Source organism: Pezoporus flaviventris, unplaced genomic scaffold (assembly GCF_033815535.1).
Source record: "Pezoporus flaviventris isolate CSIRO_AGI_PZ_B2104156 unplaced genomic scaffold, CSIRO_AGI_Pfla_v1 ptg000026l, whole genome shotgun sequence".
Classification (NCBI taxonomy): domain Eukaryota; kingdom Metazoa; phylum Chordata; class Aves; order Psittaciformes; family Psittacidae; genus Pezoporus; species Pezoporus flaviventris.
In genome coordinates, this window is record NW_026892574.1 from 2,687,376 (window position 1) to 2,709,579 (window position 22,204).

Genomic DNA, 22,204 nt, shown 5'->3' on the forward strand with positions numbered 1-22,204 from the left:
TAGAAGCTTACTTTTTAACTGAGGCCATGCCACATATGCATAAACCCCTGGTTAACAAACTGCGTTTCAGTTTACAGTTTATGTTGAACACAATGTACCAAAAACCAGCCACTGTCATGAATCCCCTAGGTATCCAAATGTATCAAAAATATCCAAAGAAAGACTTCTGTATTTTGTCTTGTTGAAGTGAAGCGTCACCACGGGCAAAAATTATATGAGCAGTAACTTGAAAGGGTTACTCTCGTCCTAGCCATGACATCCAACATCAATACTACACTTTGATCAGTGCATCGTACTGAATTACTCACTTGGTGGATTTAGCCATTCGGTACAATGAGAACTCAGATGTCTTTTAATACATGGTTCAGGGAACAGATATGAACTAATATCTCCACACATTTGGGAAAGAAGTTCCAATACAATACATCACCTATTTCTCATGTGTTATTCTATGCACAGAGATTTCTTTTGTCTTTGCTGACCATCAGTGAAAAGCTATAGCGAACAGTATCCATTTTCAGACTGACACCAGCCTAAAGGATTCACATCAGCTAGAAAAACTGACTTCAGCTGTTACTCACATCTCTGCTCTTTTTGTGGACTGTCATCCAAGCCTAGCACACAATTCATTAACAGAGACTGAAATAAAAAAATACATACACACATACACTAAATTTACTTCCCTTTTAAATATCTTGTGTTTCTTTTCCTGAAGCAAGTACAGTTAAACTACACAAACAACATAAAGTTGGTTAAAAACACATCTTGCAGCTCAAGTAAATACCAAAGAAAGATGGCTCTATAGTTCGTCTTTCTAGCTGAGTCACAGGCTTCCTAGCTGCAGGAAGGAACTCTGCACAATTTCTGTATGCTGACCTACCAGAGTTTGATGTGTTCCATCTTCTGGGATGACGGAACTCGTGCCAGGCTTCTGGGTTTTCAGTACATCACCATAATCTGCCGCATCAAAGTTAGTCTTCCAGACCATCACCTGCAGAAGAAAGCTGATGTCTATTAAAATTTTCCATCTATGTTTGCTTAAAGGTCAATTCTGTCAACACATTGGAGTCAGCAGATGCACACAAAGTTTATCTAAGAAAGCACTGATCAAATTAAAGATGTTATTTTTAAATATGCTACTGAATACAGACATGGCGTAACCGTGTTCTCAATGTGTAAGTGACCTCTTCCGACATTCTTTGGGTCAGGAACACCGTGAAACTAGAGCAACCTAAAGAACTTCAAAGCAACATGCAGAATAACACCGTTAAACCCACAAATACATTAAAATACCATGCTTAGCATTACAACAGTTATCAGCCACAACCCAAACAACTAGTCAGTTGTTTATCATGAGATTCATTCACAGGAAAAGCAGAGTTTGAGACTCTGAGACGAGTGTTAGAGTTCGAGCTAGTTTTCCAGCTGAACACCAAACTTAAGTTCCACTTACAGTCATATTCTCTCCATAATGCAGTATGTATTTCAGAGGAGAAGAGAGGCCTCTAACATAAACCACTTCAGCGTATCAACAGCAAACATATGGAATAAAATGCTTAGCCGTGACTCCAAGTCTAGAAAGTTTAAGAGTAATCAATGAAGTATTTCAGAAGTCTGAAAGCCACCTATGAACCTGGCAGCCTATCCTGGCTATCAGAAATATGTGTTTATTCTTCACTTACAAGGTTTCATCCCTACTTTGTGTGAAATGAAGGCTTTGTTGCACAGTTAACCAATGTGACCACACCATTGTGTAAGAGAAAAAAAGTGATGCTCTTTTATAGAATAGGTTGTCTCTTCACAGCTAGCAAAGGTACTATTAAAAAAGATGGGTACTGACACCAGGATAGTCTAACCTGGAGATTAAGAGCAATACAACACAACTCAGTGAAGACTGATGGCAAAAATGGATACTTATTCAGATCACTACTTTGGGTTGAAGTCTGTCCATATCTTCATTGGGGCAGCTCACACAGTGTTAAAACCAGCACATATTTGCAGCAGGGTGCAAATGGCAAAAAAAAATTGTCCCAATTCCAATAGGCTCATATAACAGGCCTGTCTGCAATTCAGTAAGGGTTTTTAGACAGGCTACATATCTAAGTTACCACATAAAAAAGATCCTTTTTGACCTGTAGAGATGTTCTTTATTATGCCTTGTATTTCTTTTGGATTCAGTAAGTTAGTATTTAGCGAAGTCCCTTCCACTGAAAAACTAGCAAGTGAAGACTAATGCTGGTTTTAGCACGTGCATATATTGTATGTTAAAGTTCTTTCTCCACTGTCATGGTTTAAGCCCAGCTGGTAACTCAGAACCACACAGCTGCTCACTTACTCTCCTCCTTCTTCCCACCCTGCTCCAGGAGGGATGGGGAGGAGTATCGAAAGAATGCAAATCCCACGGGCTGAGATAAGAACAGTCCAGTAACTAAGGTATAACACAAAACTACTACTGCTACCACCAGTGATAATAATGATGATGATGATGATAAGGGAAGTGACAAGAGGAGAGAATATACAACCGAAAGGGGAAAAGGAAAAGAAAACAATAAAACGCAAGTGATGCGCAATACAACTGCTCACCACTCGCCGACTGATACCCAAGCCTGACCCGAGCAGCAATCTGGGCCTTCTGGGTAACTCCCCCCAGTTTCTATACCAGGCATGATGTGCTGTGGTATGGAATACCCCTTTAGCTAGTTTGGGTCAGGTGTCCTGTCTCTCCTTCCTTCCAGCTTCCTGTGCCCTCCTCACTGGCAGAGCACAAGACTGAAAAGTCCTTGATCAGAAGTAAGCATCACTTAGCAACAACTAAAAACATTGGTGTGTTATCAGTGCTGCTCTCAGACTAAAGTCAAAAATGCAGCACTGCACCTGCTGCTAAGAAAGAGAAAAATAACTTTTACAGCTGAACCTAGGGCAGTATCCACTCCTTATTCCGTACCATGCACATCATGCTCAGGCCCCATTTTTTCAATATAACATTACTTTTTGTCTATATATATGTATACATATCCCCACACAAAAAGAGAGATATCATTCCTTATTCCATGGACCAATCCCTAAAAGTTGCTGAATTCATTCAGTCCATGATGTCAGGCTCCATCTCCTGTAACAGTCTTCCAGGGTAGGAGAGACGGTGTGCAGTGCTGGACTGCTGCCTGCTGACGACACCTCTGAACTCGTCTGGTCACTGCTGAGCTCATCCGGTTTCATCATTCTTTATTAGGATGACAACTGGAGGGAAGTCAGGGCTGCTGCCTCACTCCAGGGCACTGGCACCAATGAGTGGGCATATGATGATGGCACACTGTGTAAGTTTCCACCACATAGGTTGTGTACATTCGACTTCACCTGGATCTACAGGTGCATTCCTGGCAACCGGCCTATTATAGATCATCTCTACAATGGCTGATTCCCTCAGGCACTGGATGCCTCTCTATCGCGGTCCACTTGGCTGAGCAACACATAACATTGTCCTTGTAGGGAAACCTTTCCTTCACAGCTGCCAAGAGCCACCCCCAAAGGCTGAGGGACCATTTCTCTTTTGCAATCTCTTTGTCATTTCCCTCTTCCCTAGCAAGTGATCACAGCTGCTTGGCTCTCCTATCTTCTAGTTCATGACCATCGGTTCCACAGTCCCAGCACTGGAGCAATCAGGTGATGATGTGCTCCCCTGGATGACTGCTGAAATCTTTCTGTATATTCTGCTGCTTGGTTGAGGTCCAGGATCGAGAAGTTACCTCTTCCTTTGACTCCTGTAGTAATAACTCTTGTTCAGACGCCATCCCCTGTAGTATGTGCATTGGGTCTTTATCTTTCTTCACTGCACAAGTGGACCTTCATGGCTCTCGTTTGTTTTTCCCCTTGCTTATAGGGGCAACTGATACTAGCACAGGCTGGTCCGTTCATTCAGCTGCAATGTCTATCACTGCAGTTGGAGTGGCTGCAGTGTCTGTCACTGTGGTTGGAGTGGCTGCACTTTTGGATACAAATCTAAGAGGAGAGAGCAGTTCCTTCATGGGAGCTAACAACAAGAAAGCCAACAGCTGCCCTTCCCAGTGCGTGTATTCAGAAACACACAACCTTAAGCTACAATGGAAAGGGCTGCCAAGGAAGTCCATTACGACTCCATGCCACAAATGTATCTTTACAAAGCACCTTTCTGGGAAAGTACTGTCATTCAGTCTTTCAGTTTAACAATGCCATGCGATACTTTTAAGGAGCAACACTTTGGTTGAAGAAAACCCAACCACAGGAAAGAAGGGGGAGCTGATAAAACAAAAGCCTTTTGAAGGAATCTACATAATGGAGAAGAGCAGATAAATACATCCTGTTAGGCTATAAAATGAAGCTACTAAAAAGTCAGCTCCTTAGCTGTGCCTAGAAATTGAAGACAAAATACCTGAAGTTTTCTATTGGAAGTAAGTAATGCTGAACTGCTATGTAACTGGAACTGCCAGCTACGTGAGGGCTTTTAAGGAAGAAACAAACAGCAAAAAGGCATATTCATTTCTTGCGTTAGAGAAGCATTTCAAGAGCAAACCTTATTCTAGTGACCCTAATATAATTTTATAAGGCAAAAACCTGGATGAATCTCAATCTAAATCCTCAATTAAAAAGTGATCTTAAAGAGAAAGGACAGCAAGCTATGCCACTCATCTCAGCAAATCCACAAAACAGAGTTAAAATGCAGCAGCTCATGAAACAGTCATGAGCTACAAGCCTAGGACCCTCCTCCACAGAATACAACTGAGCACATACACCGCAGAGAGAACCAGCAAGTCATTTGAGCATGATCCAGACTTTAGTACAGTTTTGCTTTCCTCCACTGACAAAGCAAAAGCCAGCCGCTTTTAAAGAAGCGTAAATCTGAATTAGAACCAGAAGTTAAAAGGAACAGATCTCCCTTTCTGCCCCAATCTTCATCCACAAACCCCTTTAGCAGCGGTACAAGACACACAGGCTCTCAATCCCAGTCTACATATCATGGTTAGCAGAGAAAAGTCCAATTTTAACCCAAAAAGCTGTGCAGCTGTGGCATTAGCACAACTTTGCACCAGGCCCCCATTACTAAAGAGGCCTACAGCCTGTATTCATGTCCAGTCAAAAACCATCTGGTCTCAGTCACTGGAGATGGCTTAGCCACAGCGTCTCACGTAAGACTGAGAGTAGAGATCTGCAGGAAAAGGAGAGCAGTAAGGAATATAAAATAGAAAGCACTTTAGACCAGTGGAGCCTGAAAGAGTATTCAGGGGAAGCACCCCCCCACCCTGTCCTTACACTGGTGTCTCAGCACTAGTCAGTGGCAGATCAGGCAACGCTCCATCAGCACAGCCCACAATATTCAACATACCTCAGCACACCCATTTGTACACCCATCTTACTCCCCAGCACCAGACACCTCAAAGGCACAGAACACAGGCCATACATAGGGTAATATTTCCTGTTGCACATACACATTCCCAGATAACCCAGCTGAAGTGCTTCCTGAATAAGAGAAGTCTAGTTTTAAGTTTTAAATATTTGTCTTCTCTTTGAAAGCAGTAAGATGCCAAGAAAATAGAAACAACAAGGCACAAAGCTATCAAATTAAACTAGTCAGGTACCTGTTCATCAGAACCTCCAGAGGCAAGTAAGTCTCCAGTTCTTGAAAATGCAACACAGGTAGCTGGCCCCTGCAAACAGATTCAAAAGACTGGTTTAAAAACAAGTGAAAGAAAACTTGTTACAAAGCTCCATTGATTACAGCTTTACAAGGTATTTCTCATTTGACATCAGCAATCTAAAGGCAAAATTAAAAGAGCTCTTATCTGTCAGGTAAGAGGCCCACAATTAACCTGCTAAGCTCACTGGCCCTTACTTATTTCCCACATTTTTGCCCCCAGTTTAAGACACCCACTTTCCAATACCCATGGCACTGAGACAGAAACAAACCAAGTTTTAAAGCTCCATATTTTTCCTTATTCCCTCACCATCATTCTCTCTTCCCTTTAGAATTAGAAATCCCTAAAACTTCTGTTCATTTATTAAAAGTAGTAAAAAACTGATGTATTGTGTTTAATATATCTTCAGTTACCCACCTGCCAGAAAGGCTTATAGCAGAAAAGGGGGTTTAAACACACAGATACACCCAGAGCAGCATCAAAAGGCATACTGAAAAAGACTGTCAGAGGTAAAACACCCCCAACTACTGACAATTTGAAGCATTCACAGTCATAAACCATGCCCCATAAAAACATAGCATCTTTTAAAACAAGTTTTGGGGAGTGATGAATCCACCTTTCAGGCTTCAATTGCCAAGCCTTCAGAATCCACGTTTCCCAAGCACCTCCTCACACCATGAATATTAGAACCATGAAAGGAAAATGCACTAAGCCAAAACTTTCCCATAACCATGAAACTCCAGGGACCAGAACTTCAAACACTACCCAGGATCTCCAAGCAACTGATACCACAAGACCACCATGTGCACCAGATTCCCCATGGAAAATAGCATCTTCTTTCCACATGCTTTCCCAACAGCCTTTGTTTGAAAATACATGTTTGGTTTTGTTTAGGTTTTATTTACAGTCAGCACATGCTCTCCTATACATATTTCTAGGGTATCCACTACAGAAGACCCAAGGCTTAAAGCTCCTGCTTACTCTATCACAATATAACTTGAAAACATGCTCGGACAGCTATCAACCAAAGCAATCAGTTTGATCAAAGTTAGAAGCATTTTAAGTCAAGAAATCTGTACAAGCAGGATAACCAAATGCAGAAGATTCAGTATTCGAAGCAGAACCCAATTACTTATTTTATTTGAAACTTGGCAGTCAAGAAGCCCACAGAGTTTTCAGCACAGGAAGAAGAAAAAGCCAAGGCTACCTGAAGGGCACTGGTAAAAAAAGAAGAGGTCACTGAATGGCAGACAGAGCAGTTTTTGTACATTAATTTCTATTTACTGTATTCTCTACTAGAGTTTTGCAGGAAGCAGCTATGCTCTTTGGATACCAACTAGCAGGACAAAGTCAATGCAGGGGAGCATCCAAAGGCTTCAGAAACAAAACAGAATCACTGCTTCACATCCCCTCGTGTGTGGAGCATGTGGCCAGGCAATGACAGCGGCTTCAAACCAAACAGGGACCCACAGCAACACAGGAGATCACAAGCAGCAGGCAGGTACTCCTTACAATACTATCATTTGCCATGCTGAAGCTACAGCCTAATGGTCAGTGTTAGCGGACAAGGTTTTAACTGAAGAAGAGAGGGCTGGCTTAAACTGCTTTTCTTTTACTTGTTTTACAGGAGAGCTGTCTGAGTCAGTGCATCCAGGATCATGTTCATGCAGCACAGGTGCTCACATTTTGGAGAAGCCTCTGTCTTAAAATAAGTCAGTTCTGGGAGACTTTAAATGGTGCTGACTGCTAAAGCACTGCAGTGTAAAAGAATGCATTTCACACCATGCATCTATTTTAACACGCTTCCAACCCTTCAGAAAGCAGACAGCAGGGCACACATGGGAAGGATGAGGCTGGCACTGAGATGCAGTTGAACAGACCTGGCAAACTGTTACGTGTGTTCAAGCACAGGCACAAGAGACAAACGGTTCTGCTTAGAATAAAAACCTGAGAACCCAGATAGTGGATATGTCAGCTACTGAACACACTACCCTGCAGACTCTAAGTCCGAGTTTTGCCCAAGCTGAAATGGCCAGAGGGAGGAATGTGCATTTCCAGAAGATACCTATGGCCAAGTGAACTGGGAAAAGCAAGCTGAAGTAATCACAGGCTGATAGGGTAGGGGTGAGGCAAAAAAACCCCACACAACAAACAAAAAACCCCCACAACAAAAAACAACACACACCATAACCACCACCACCAGGAAACTCCCCCCCCCCCACATAAGCAGTCATCCTATTTCAAGTAAGATCATATATCTCAAAAGGTAAGCAGGAAGCTTCCCATCACCCTGAATCAAGTTGCAAGGACAGACTATTCTATTAGGAGTTCACATCTTCCCAATGGGCACAGCATGGAAATCTCACACCCAGTTTGTTTTTGGTGTTCCTTCCTCCTCTGTAAGAGTGAACTCAGGGGCATAAATCCTGAAGGTAGACAAATACTCAAAGGCTGCATTCGGGATGAGCACCCAGCTCTCACTGCAACCTGTGTCCCACAGCCTGGCGTGAACCTTGTGCCAGCAAAACAAGAGTCCTGATGTGGTCACTGCCAGCGTGAAGAGTTTTAGCTTCCTTAAAACACACTAAGGTATTTCCATATTAGCATTTCACCTGCAGTGACTTCAGAATGTTTTGAGGCCTCCAAATAGCAACATCTGACTGGACAGATCCTGCCAGAAATGATCTAGAAGCAGCAACTTCATTCTGCATGTGCAGGCATTAGCGTGACTGAGCTTGGTCAACTAACACAGCACTAAACAGTGCAGAAATTTCAAACCAAAGACACAGTCATCGACCAGCTGAGACAGAGCACGTTTCTGTACCACCACCTTTCCCAGCAGTTCGGCTCTCTGATTACACTGTCAGGAACGAAGGCTATAAAAAATAAAACAAATAATGCAAAAGCTGAAAGAAAAAGGCAAATGCAAAAAATAAAAGGCAGTAAGAAAGGGCAGAATCAAGTAGATAGTCAGGAAACTGCATGGTGCTGAATATTAAAGGTGTCAGAGCTGAGGATCCAGAAGCTGCACTCTGTAATAAACCTGCCAGAGTTGGGAGGGCAGAAAAAACTGAAACAAACCTTCAAGACATTAAGACAAAGTGTTCAGGAACAAGCACAAGTGAGGAATACTGGAGGGGAGCAATGTTTCACCAGATTCTTTGTTTCAGGCTAAATATTTCAGCATATTGAGACAAAATTTAACACAGTACAAATCACATCAAAACAGGCAATGAACCAACTCCAAAGTCCTGGCATTCTGAAGGTGGGGGGGGAAATTCAACAGAACACATTCTTTCCCAAACAGAAAATTATATCAAAGGCTGAATGTGCCTTTATAAATTGAAAGAAGGGGAACAAACAAGTCTGCAGACACAACATCCTCTACAGATTTGTTGACACAAATTAAGTGAAAAGTATTTTTGCTACATCCACTCGCAGCACTCTGCCCGGATGTAACAGGTCTGCTATAGCAACATACAAACCACAGTTTGCCAAATACTCTCAAGCTTCATATAAACACACAAAACAAAAACAGAGCTACACTTGCCAGTGATAAGACACAACCTAACTCCCGTTTATTCCAGGTAAGCACAGCAGACATCCAACGGATTCTTGACGCAGTCCTGGACCAGAAGTACATGTTTGGAGACAAAGGAATCCAAGTCTTCCTTCAGGTTTTTCCCTCCCTTTAAGCTTACCGTTTGCGTTACAAAGGTCAAAAAGCAGCAGTTGCATATTCTTCTATACAAGTTGTAGGGAGAATTCTTTGCTTATTTTCCATGCAACTAGGACATGCAGTATCCAGCAACCTTCTAAAGCATCACCTTATTCCTTTTTCTTAGGCAGGATACAAATGCTCTTCTATCAGTGTTCCCTGGGGGTTCAGAAGTTCCAGTTCTGCATCCTCACTGTGCCGCACACAAACTGATAGCACCAATCCCTAAATTGCTTGCCTTAGATTAAACAGCAAGCTGCAGAAAGAAGGGACTGGACAATGAGATACACTACGTCAGCAGTCAGGAACTTTCTTATTTAGTCTTCAGCAGGCCAACAACATGAGGACTGTTGAGCTTTTGTGCCTTTCAAATAGAGTTTGAAATTATAATCATTTGGTGATAATGGGAGAAAGCTGCAGAAGGTTTGAAGGAAGTACAGAAAAGAGCAAAAAGTTATCCTCTGGAAGAACTGAGTGAAGAATATTGCCACTAATCAATATTCAACTTACCTCCTCTAGTGAAAGAGGAGAACCAGGCCAGCTGAAGATTACCCAGGGAGCCCTGAAAGAACAAACTGCCTGCACACTGGATACAGCAAAGAAACTGGAAACAAAGAGGAAACCAGACAGAAGGAACAATAACAAACTCAAACGTAGTCCTTTGCAGCAGTGTTCCTAATGAACAAGATTTGGACAAGGTCAGATCACCATGCCACGGTAACTGAAACACCAGGCAACATCCCACTTGTAGCTGCATATATAGGTAAGAAGGGTGAGGGCACAGGATGCTACATGATCTAATTTATGTGCAGACTACTCCCCAGAGATAGAATCATAGAATAGTCAGTGTTGGAAAGGACCTTAAGATCATCCAGTGCCATCCCCCCTGCCACGGGCAGGAACACCACACACTAAACCATGTCACCCAAGGCTCTGTCCAACCTGGCCTCGAACACCACCAGCAATGGAGCATTCACAACCTCCTTGGGCAACCCATTCCAGTGCCTCACCACCCTTACAGTAAAGAACTTCTTCCTTAAGATAGATAAGCATAGCACTTACACTGTAAGATAGCACTTACACCTTCTTGCTTTCCCACTTCCTTCAGAAGGAGGCTAGTGATCACAAGGCTTTTAGTGCCCTAGCAATTCACAGGTTGATCAACTCACACCAAATATTAAGTGTGGCCTTAAAAAAAAGATATTCAGAACTGTTCTGAATGGCTCAAACACATTCAACACCTATAGAGAGATGGGATCTCAAGCCAGGACACAGATTCCAACACTGAATGTGTGACTGGCAGGATGCTAACAGCATCAGTTAACAGTTGACACACGGATGACAAGAGACAGCAGGAATAGCACCCCTGAACACAAAGCTTTCAAAGGCGGAGATAAAAATAGGTATCTCTGAAATAAACACTTAAGAGAAAGGCCAAGAGTTTAGTTTGGAGAAACGGAACTATGCCTGGAGCAGGCAGGCATACCTGCATGCAGGTAGCAGCTGAATGTGTACCAGCTATAAGTAATAAGCTGACAATCACAGCCCTCCTGAACACCATTTCCTCCCGCAGAGGACTGCTGGAGCACAGAAGACACACAATTTCAAGGACAGCAGGGCCAACACCAACAGTCAATTCAAGTCAAGAGAGGCCAGCCTCACAAGCTTCAGCTAGGAACAGAGCTAATGCTGGCTTCAGCACAACAGAAGAAATAAGTGCCAGGCTGGAGAGGGTCCAGGTATAAACCAGAGGAGAGTATTTAATGACGCACAGCCTGCACAATGAAAGGAGAGGCAGAGAGGAAGGGAGCTGGAGAGACAAGTGGGATCAAGTAGATTTTATCTACTTTTTAAGTCCTAGGAGAAATGAATACATATGAGAGAAGAACTAGGTAAGAGAGTGAGGGAAGTACCAAGAACTGGAACAAGGCATATCTGGAGGATACAAATAGTTGAACTAAACACAAATACCCTAAAGGCAATGTGGAGATGAGGATAAAGGTGTCAGCACAGGCACTGCACATCAAAAGGTGCAGGACAGAACTGAGTATTGTCCTGAAGGACGGATGGAGCGGAAAGCTATAGGGACTGTGGAAAGAATCTATATCTCCAACAGCAAGTACAAGAAAAATGTTTAGCTAAATCAGTCAAATTCCTAGGAACTGCACAATGAGGGTGATAACACAAAGGAGAGAAAAGGAACCAAGGAGAAAAAAACACAGGGGACTGAGATGGCAATGAGATGTTTTCATGCAGAAAACCTCCGACAAGGAGGTCACAAGGATTCTCAGTCCACTGAACTTTGACAAATCCTGCCAAACGCAGAGCAAGACTGTCACACCTGCACCTTCCTTCACCACGGAGTAAAGACTGCAGCTAACAGGGAAAATTTACCTTGGCACCTTATAAATGAATCTTCAGTAGCTTTTAAACTGCTGACAGCTTCAGTTAAAGAAAAACACAAGGAAAGAAGAGAGCACTCATTTCTTTGAACACTCAGAAATGCTCTTCTCAAGTCAATTACTTGTTGCTTGCAATACACCATTCTCTGCCTTTGTTGGTCCAGTTCTGTGCAGCCCTGAGATGTCCTCAACACCCTTCAAAGAGGACTAGGCCTGCAGGGATGTTTAATGCCACCCAGGCAGTGCTGGCAGCAGAGTGTAAAGGAGCACATTTGCTTCCTGTGCACCTGCCCAGATCTTGCTCTTTAGTCAGCCAGCAAAGCAGAGTGTGCTTATGCCACCCGATTAGTAGAGTACAGTTACTTCACAGGGCAAGTCAAGGTTGCTTGGGGAATGTAACTTAGCATTTTGTGTCTTCCTATTTATAAACATAACAATGCAGATGTTTTCTAAATATTTACTGAGAACTTCCATTCCACCAAGGAATCACTCTGGAAACACCCTCATCAAGCCACCCAAAGGGCAGATGAGCCCTGTGTACGTACCTGCTTGCCTCTAGGAACCCTTCAGAGGTGACTTACAGGTCCCAAAACATTCTGTTCCTCAATGATGATTCAGTAACAGAGGTGGACCTACATAGCAACCCTGTGTCTCATCTGTATGGAATTAGGCAAGAGTACTTCACAGCTTGAAGCACTCCAGAACTAAAATATGCAGCACAATACAGAATGATACTTTGCAGCTGCAAAATGTCAGCTCCAAGCTGCAAACTCCTGTCTCTAACAGTCCTTCTGCTACAAGGGGGCCAGCTACATTACAATTAAAGACAGCAATGTAAACTTGGCTATCCTCCTTACATAAACTACAGCTAATCAGCTGCTAACAAATTCCTGGCACTCCAGCAGTTGCGTCAATGTATGCCTAAAGGACCTTAAGTCTTTTTCCTTCAAGTGTCCACTCGTAGCCTTCCCAGAACAACATAACAGCAGTCAGCTGCCAGAGGAGGAACAAAGTCTCAACCAGAATATTCACCCACACAGTCACAACTTAAGAATGTCTTCAGAACAGGCTGTTCACTTAGTGACTAACCTGTACCTCTCACTTAGAAAGGCAGATCTTCATGACCAAAAAAATCCACACCCACTTCATTTTTAGCCACTTGGAGATACTGGCAGCCATCACAGTGAGAACAGAGGGGGGAAAAAAGCCCTCAGCATTAAGTAGCCTGGGTTTGTCCATGAGCAGAGCAGGCTACAGAAGCAGCCAGTGCCAGAATCCATCCCAGCAGCTTCTGATGGAAGCAAGGTCTATTGTCACTACCAGCTGCTTACTGCAAACAAAGCACAGGTTATCATACACTTTTAGTGGAAGAGTAAGGTATTTGTTAAATCAGGCATTAAAAGAACTAATCCACAACAGTACGGCACACGGCAGTGGAGGGAATGCCAGTCAGGCTTGTGCTGGGACTGGTTCCACTGCCATCTTGGTGCAATACTTAAAAACAAGCAGAAAACACTACCAGCCACTTCTATGCTTCTACATGTTTCCAAACTGAAGGAGGTGTAATCACATAATGGCAACTACCCTACAGCTGTGCCACTGACAAAGCATTCCCAGTGCCAGTTAGATGCCTAGGAGAGAGTGGCAGTCCTCATCTTACTGATCTGAAACAGTGGTGGTGAGGAAATGTGGAGCTTGAACTCTGCTTCTGAACATAAACCACTGTTTTATAGAAGCCCGAAGTACTGCATCAGCCTAAAGGGACTTTCCACTGTCTAATTCTGAAGAGCTCCATCACCATAATCAGTTTTGAACTCTCATTTGAAGCTAAACTCCTTTTTATATGCCACTGCACTCGGTGAGGTGTAGCCTACAGCTCAGAAGAAAGGAAAATAGAAAGCAAGTTCAGGCTCCTGCTGAACAATAACAAGGCACATCCCGTCTCGATGTAAGGGTGAAAGGTGTACAGATCCCTGCTCCTCCACACTTACCCTTTTCTTACTTCCCCAAGAACTCGCTTGGCAAATTGACACAAAAGACAGAGGAAAACAAGATTAAGACAAAGTTAAAAGCTTTACAGTCCCCATCTGATTGAGTATCCACTTAGTCCCGTTTTCAAAGTAAGCAAGTATTATGCAGTCAAGGTTTATGTGTTGGGATAATTAGCATTTGTTATCTTGCTCCTATTCTTTTCAGCATTAATCACATCTTTCAATGAAGTAGAGCTGTAAGTATGAGGTTGTCCTATTTTTCCATTAATATCGCAAAAAAGAAGAAATGCTTAACAATACACAGCAAAAGGGACGCTACAGAACAAACTCAGCTTTTTAGACATCAAAGCAGTCACTGAACAAAGCCACAAGGCAGAATTATCAGGCTTGCAGCTTACACAACTATCATTAATGCCCAGAACCATCCCCACCACCCACAACAGCTTCAGGCTGCAATTTTCCCCAGGTAGTTTTGATGCCTTAAGATTCAGTCCCCATTTTCACATAGACAAGCAGGTTAATTTCCGTTCTCTTTGTCCCTTTGGAAAGGGAAGCTTTAAACCATGTCTGCTTTTTCACACCCTTGAGCCCCACTGACTACTGACAATGAAATTAGTCTATTTATTTTCATTTAACATTTAAAAAGAGAGCTCAAAGCAGTCATATAATTAACCTTACAAGTAACACATCCAGCAGCATAATACTAATAGACCAATCAGTTAAAATTAACCAACCAGCACCATTTTTACCCTTCAGTTATTTAATTCAGTCCATTAACAAAATAGAAACATGTTCCCAAATCCGATCCCAAAAAAGGTTTCCTCCATTTTACCACTACTGTCCTTAAGTCCCCTGTCAGGTGAACAGCATTTATCCTCACAACATGTCAGAGGCCAAGTGTTATTTGCTCCACTTTAGAGAAGCAGTCAGAGCTGCAGTACAGAGAGCACGTGACAGACCCGAAGTCTGGGGTCTAAGGCACAGCTCTGACTATGCCCCTTAGGTCTTAGACTTGCATCCTCAGCACTGGAGCTCCCTTTATTGTTTCTCATTCCGTCCATTCCTGCCTTCCCTCCTTCCCTTCCCACAGGCCTTCCTTTCAAAACAGCGATGATCTCAAAGATTATCAGGAGTACAGTCATCGTAATTTTATGCAAGGAGGTTTTCCAAAGATTCTGAAAGGCCATGAAGAATGAAAGGCTGAAACACAGTTCTGCCCAGTTTGTGATGGGTTTATACATTACTATATAAAAGGCTTTGCCTCACCTGGTGACCATGAAGAGTATACAGAAGTCTTCCTTCTAGCAAGTCCAGAATTTTAAGGGTTGAATCATTGGAAGCAGTAACCAGATAGTTTCCAGAGGGGTGAAAGGAAAGACTGTTTACCACAGCACTGTGCACTGAGGGTGGAAAAAACATATATAATAGTCACTGAGACTGGTTTACATAAGCCCAAGGAAAAAAAAATAAAGTACAACCACATTTCAATTTTCTGTTATAAAGTTTAACAGGAAAATTATCATGGGGGAAACATTCCACAGAAACTCTTCAAAGCACCAGAGAACAAGGGCAGCACTCAATTCTTGTAAAAATAGGAATTAGTTTATTGAAAGGAAAAAGGAAGCTTTGCCAATTATTCGGGGAGATTTAAGGCTACAAAAGCTTCCAGCATAGTCCCCAAATGTAACTCTATACCCAAGTGAGCTATATGATTCTGTGAGAGAGCTGGACATTGACATGGTTTACTACTGTGGAGCTGCTGTTTTCACTCCCACGTCATCCTAGAATAAAATCTATATGGTAGTACATTACAGAGAAGACAAATTACAGCGAAAGGCATACTCAAAGTTGGCATTGCACAGGTTCTTTTGGCTTACTACTCAACTTGAACCAAGACTGGATTTAAGAGAAAGCAGGAAAAAGAACCTGCAACTTGAGAATGGGCCAGTATAAGCATTATTTCTTCAGACATCCAATTTGTCTCACCAAAAACTTAAAACTAGTATGAAAGCTGGAAGTTCACACTCTTGATTGTCTAAAGCAATCCTTTCTGTGTGAAGATGAAGCCCAAGAGTTATTTTGAAAAGAGCTAAAGAAAATACTCTATGAAGAGAGTCAAACTAACCCTAAGTTCACTGTAACATTAAACATTTACTTGTAGGGCTTTTCTTTTTTTCCCCTCCCCAAACTGAAATAAATCTGTTCAGTAGCTTGTTTTATGAAAAATACGTAGCACTTTACATACGTAGAGCTTTCTGAGCCTATGTGACATTAAGATCACGCCTGAAGAGTTTTAACAATCCAATTATTCTTACAGTTCTACTGTATGCCCTCAAAATGTTCTGGTATCTTGAATCTACTACTCCTAATACACCCCCCTCCAACTGAATTATATTCCTTTAAGAGTCTAATGTACACTTCAAAACCAAACCGTATGTTAAAATGTTAATAGATATTAATGGTTGTTAATTAGATATTAATAGATGTTAATAGATAGCAGTAGCCTCGAGAACATAAAGAAGGACTACAGAGCCCTGGGAGATGTGGTATGGGGCTCTGGAGCTCAGATTGTCTTTTCATCAATTCTCCAGGATACAGGGGAGGACCTTAAAAAGGCTAGGAGGACTGGCCAGGTTAGAACGATGGTGCTGTAGTCAGGGGTTTGGGCGTCTTGAACATGGCACCCAAGTTTGTAGGCCAGGTCTTGGTAGGAGGCTTGCCAGACTGGTCAAGGAGGCTTTAAACTAGATGTGTTGGGGGAGGGGGGCATCATTCCATCCCAACACACCCAGTCAGTTGCCAGCACCTATAATAAATGCTTGGAGCAATGCAGAGATATCCCAGCTGCACCAGCCAATGAGCCGGCTTCATCTGGAGCTTGGCTCAGATGCCTCTATGCAAATGCCCGTAGCATGGGGAACAAACAAGAGGAGTTAGAGATGTGTGCACGTCTATGGGGGTATGATATAATAGGCATTCCAGAAACATGGTGGGATGACTCGTCTCTAAACCGGAGAGATATTAATTTGATGGATGGATGGACCACTCGGTGGATAAAGAACTGGCTGGATGGCCGCACACAAAGAGTTGTGGTCAATGGCTCAGTGTCCAGCTGGAGACCAGTAACGAGTGGGGTCCCTCAGGGATCGGTGTTGGGACCGGTCTTGTTCAACATCTTCGTCGCTGACATGGACAGTGGGATTGAGTGCGCCCTCAGCGAGTTTGCTGATGGCACCAAGCTGCGTGGTTCAGTTGATAGCTGGAGGGAAGGAATGCCATCCAGAGGGATTTAGATTAGATATCAGGAAGAAATACTTCACTATGAAGCTGGTGAGATGCTGGAACAGGTTGCCCTTAGAAGTTGTGGCTGCTCATCCCTGGAAGTTCAAGGCCAGGCTGGATGGGGCTTTGAGAAACCTGGTCTAGTGGAAGGTGTTTTTGCCCATGTCAGATGGGTTGGAACTAGATGATCTTAAAGGTCCTCTCAAATCCATTCTGTGACACATAAAAGACCTCAAAATACAATTTTAAAGGATACTAGAACCAAACATTTGTTTTGCAGGTGTGGATTTGAAGCGGAGATGTGAAACAGCCTCAATAGTTCAACTGTAAACCAGAATGCATCAACGTTTGAAACTCTCAGGAGCATCAGATACCTCAGCTCAGGTTCTGGGAATGTAACTCTTCTTGATTTGGACTATTAAGAAAACAGAAGAAAGCCTTAACTCACAAAGGTAACTTCTGAACAGTTATTCTTGTTGGTGCTAGATCTTCCTCTACCCCCAGCCCTGTGTTACACTATGTATTGAAAGGGAAAAAGCCTATGTGGAGTTTTTCTTCTTGAAAGAATGTTAACTACATTTGTCCTCTGAAAATTGTATTCTGAGTGATTTTTAATATTCCTCACTCCATTAGTGTCTAAATTCAGATAAATATAAACATATGTTGCTAACTAAAACAAATCCTGAAAGGAATCACATCAGAAACAGACAAAACTAACCAACTTCCAGATAGTGAATAAACTATTTTCAGTTTTACCAAAAAAAAACCTTTTCATAATGAAAAGAAATGCCATAGCATCTGGCTATGTAATCAGTAGAAGCTTCTGTGCCCAAGGAGTTCTTGGCTGTTGGAAGCCATTTCTTCATGTCTCTTCTGCCAAACCAGCTCATAACCTCCTACATGACCATTCACACAACTCTCCAAAAACTTGCCAACACATCCTGCAACCTCACTTGATTCATGTTGTAAACAGTAAATGCAGTGCAGCACAAGGTGGCATCTCCCACTGACTTGCTGCTACAAGCCTACCCTTCTGCCAGCCAAGCTCTAGAAATATAACAGCCAGTTAAGAGACTTATACTGGGGGGGTTAATGACTAAAACTGAGTTATGCCAGCCTGTAAACGGACTGAACATAACTGTCTCAAGTCTGACAACACTACTTTGAATGCAACAACATAGTAACCACCAGTGAGAAGTTAGGATGGACTTGACACAGCCACAGTTCCTAGTGAACAGATAATGACATCGAAGCCCCATCTGAACTGCAGGAAAGCACCAATTTTTCTTTTTAAACAGCAATTAATAAAAGGTTAGAGCTGTTTCCATAGACCTGCAAAAGAGGTGCTCCCTCCCCAGCTTTGCACAGGGAATAAATGCCAGGCAATAAACACTGGCCATTTTTGCAGGGGAATCATAGAATAGTCAGGGTTGGAAATGATCTTAAGATCATCCAGTGCCAACCCCCCTGCCATGGGCAGGGACACCTCACACTAAACCATCTCACCCAAGGCTCTGTCCAACCTGGCCTTGAACACTGCCAGGGATGGAGCATTCACAACCTCCCTGGGCAACCCATTCCAGTGCCTCACCACCCTCACAGGAAAGAATTTCCTCCTTAGATCCAATCTAAATTTCCCCTGTTTAAGTTTGAACCCGTTACCCCTTGTCCTGTCACTGCAGTCCCTAATGAAGAGTCCCTCCCCAGCATCCCTATAGGCCCCCTTCAGATACTGGAAGGCTGCTATGAGGTCTCCACGCAGCCTTCCCTTCTCCAGGCTGAACAGCCCCAACTTTCTCAGCCTGTCTTCATACAGGAGGTGCTCCATTCCCCTGATCATCCTCGTGGCCTCCTCTGGACTTGTTCCAACAGTTCCATGTCCTTTTTATATGATGCGCTGTACAAGAAAGCACCAAGTAGAGGACTGAATAAAACATCTGCCTCTTCTCCTGTACAGTTACCATGACCAGAGCATACTTTACTCTGCTAAAAAACACCCACATGATCCAGAAAGTTTTGCAGTTTGCCATTTCCAACTTTCATTTATGAAAGTCACAGTGGGAACAAGTCCTGGCAGCAAGAGCAACACTTCTAAAAGACTAATCAGTTTTGGAAAACAACCCAACTTGAAACACGCAAGAGCCCGTGGCAGGACTACTTAGCTCTTAATTCCTCAATGCCACTCAATCCTTAAAATGGATTCCCTTGAAACCAGGCAGCATAAGCACATACTGAAGGACGGGATGCCCTCTAGTGGGAATGATATGGGAGTTTCACTTGCGAGAGCACAAAACTCAACCTGGTTTAGCCAACAGGCACGTGTATAAACCCTCAGAAGAGCAGGATTTTTCTCCCATCCACAGAATGCTACAAACACATGAGTTTGCAGCCACAGGTGCATAAAGTGACTGCATACAGCTACCACTGCAATTTTAGGTTTCTTTGAACTAGAAATAGTAATAAAAGCCAAAACTTAACACACAATTAGGATTTACACAGGAGCTCTTAAAAATAACACTTGTAACAGGAAAAGATCTCTTCAATAGCAAGGCTGTTGGACTAAAATGCCATTCAGTGAGGGTGGGATACAGAGGTAATATAATTCCCAAACGCAAAATAGAAGCCTGGCAGTCAAACCTAAACCACATTAGATTCTGACAATTTAATAGCAGCAAGTGGAAAGCAGGAAGAGAGATTTTTGAGCCAAGTTATACTGGGGCTGGAAACACACACTGCAGATCATGCCACTGGCGAAAAGCTGATAAGGAGAATCTGACACTGTTGAAGTATTTAAACATACCTCGTATTTTAGCAACAAGACTTCAGGAAGGCATTCCCAAGTTTTGATATGGGTCAGTAGTTCACAGTATTTACTACATAAAGAATGACAATTCAGTATTCATCACTAATTGTATCAGTTCAATACTGATGAATTGGAACAACAGTCACCAAAAGATCTGATTTCCGTTAGATTTTGTTGGCTCTCAGAGAACTGGGAGTGATTTTGAGTCCATGAAAATAACTGAAGGAATTAAAGAAACATAAATTACATTAGATAAAGAGTTCAGAGAGTGCTCGACTTGGCTACACAGCGAGAATACACTTGAGGATCACCGCACAAGCCAGGAATAAAACACACTGCAGGAGCAGGAAGCTGAAGCTAGAAATAAAGAAAAGCCTGTTCCAATCATAGTAGTGTCACCATCAGTGCTTAATAGTCAGATCAGATGATCACAACAGTAATGCCACCTACATGCAAAGGTCAAAAGAACAGCAGAACTATGAAAGCATTCTAAAGTTTGCAGACTGTTTCTACTCCACGGCAGCCCCTTTTTGGGGAGCTTTTATTTACTTTTCTTATGGAACCCAAGGGCTTTTCATAATCTTAATAGCTTCTCTGCAGACAATCTGCATTTGCTTTGAGATGAGTTACCCCCACTGCCCTTACCTGCCAGAGGAGGTTCTAGTCTTTCATAGGAGGTTGCTGTGAAGGAAGACAAACCTAAGAACTCTGCTCCTTAAACATCACTGCCTTTCCTCTGCTCTTCTTTATCAAGATAAACCAGAAACTTGTATTGAGATCCTGCAAATTCTTTTAATGCCTTGTGAATAAAGGGGTACACAGTCAAAAGCACCTTAGAAAATAATTTTAGTTACATAAAGGCAGCAGGACCAACAGCTTTCATTTAGAACTCAATATTTGTGTCTTAACTTGCAAAGTTTGCAGGAATTAACTGCAAGCTCTTACTACTCTGCCTTTTCTGCCTGGCATTCAGCTGGAACAGACAGCATCTGCTGCAGTGGGCAGAAAGAACAATATACCAAGCTCCAGCCCAGTACCTCTCATCTGCTTTACTAGCCCGCAGGAAGCAGTCTTCATGAAAAGCTAGCAAAATTCAGTTTAATAAGCTATCTATACTGGAAACAGTGCTTGAGAATGTATAAATTTCTAAAATACTACAGCCGCCCTAAAAATTCTTACCAGTAAGGGAAAGAAAAGCCATGTTTAGGCTCAAGAAACTAATATGCACAAAACAGGACTACCAAACTCAAAGAAGCTTGCATGGATGAGAAAGCACCTTTTCCTATCCAGTTCCACCAACGAGCAGCACTGATCACTTTGACAAGAACAGGTAATGGGAGGACATGACATTTGGAAGCTAAGGGGAAAAAAGAATAAGAAAAGGTTTATACTCCTAAATATAAAATCTACTCCAAGAACAAGCCCATCTGGGCAAGTCACGCCAAAGTCAAAGCTAATTCTGGAAGCTGAAAACAGAGCAGATACTAGAGGAAAAAACAGGATGATGGTAAAGAATTGCAACTGGTTGATTCAGATTTTCCTCTTTTGTTAAATTTTCCTAGTTTTCTCATTAAGACCTTATCCTTTTGGCTTGCTGGAATGCATCTGACTCCTCCTATAGGCTTATTCAGAAACAAAGGCCACATCCTTTTTATTGCACATCTCAAGAGCAGTGAATACAAGCCAAGAGACATTGCAGATAACAGCTGTGCTCATCTGCAACAGGGGACAGTTTCAGCATCTGACCTTTCTGCTTTTTGAAGGCGGGCAGAGGAGGAGAAATCAGAAGAGAAGCGTTTCTCACCTATGTGTGAGAATCGGTCTTGGAGCTAACACAAAGCAAAGCACGATTTTGGGAGTAAAAAAGGTCCCACTGGCAGACCTAACCCAGTCCCTTTCTGGCAAGGCAGCAAGTGATAGAGAAACAGTCCCTGGACTTGAGAACGATCCACATCAACACGTGGAAAGGTCCAATTTCTCTGTGATCTTAACTTGCCTTGGTAATGTTGGAGAAGTCTGTTCATCCTAACATCCCACACCTTCACTGTGTTGTCTGTACCAGCCGCAGCAATGCAGGTACCACTGGGATGAAAATCCACATGATTCACAAACCTGTAAATTGCAGTTAAATCCAGCTGTTTACATTCAACTCTTGCTGAAGCTCAAAAAGGTCTTTTTAAGAAGCGAAGCTACATCATAATGCATTGAACATTACAGGAATGAGGAGATAACCTGAAAACTCATATTGCTGAATTTCACTTAAGACCTTCCTTATAACTCAAAATAGACTGCAGGATTAAATCTAAGCAGACCATCTTCAAGGTTTTGCATGATAGGTGTAG

General features: G+C 42.6%; 1 protein-coding gene across 1 annotated transcript in view; it reads right to left on the reverse strand.

The window, feature by feature from the left end:
- POC1A (POC1 centriolar protein A) overlaps positions 1–22,204 on the reverse strand; it is a 59,415-nt gene that overhangs the window by 28,474 nt on the left and 8,737 nt on the right. Inside the window, exons 6-9 of the mRNA XM_061458389.1 lie at positions 21,859–21,974; positions 15,044–15,177; positions 5,610–5,678; positions 881–991 (exon numbers count right to left, since the gene is read on the reverse strand). Coding sequence (XP_061314373.1) covers positions 881–991; positions 5,610–5,678; positions 15,044–15,177; positions 21,859–21,974 — 430 coding nt within the window. The remainder of the gene's footprint in view (positions 1–880; positions 992–5,609; positions 5,679–15,043; positions 15,178–21,858; positions 21,975–22,204) is intronic.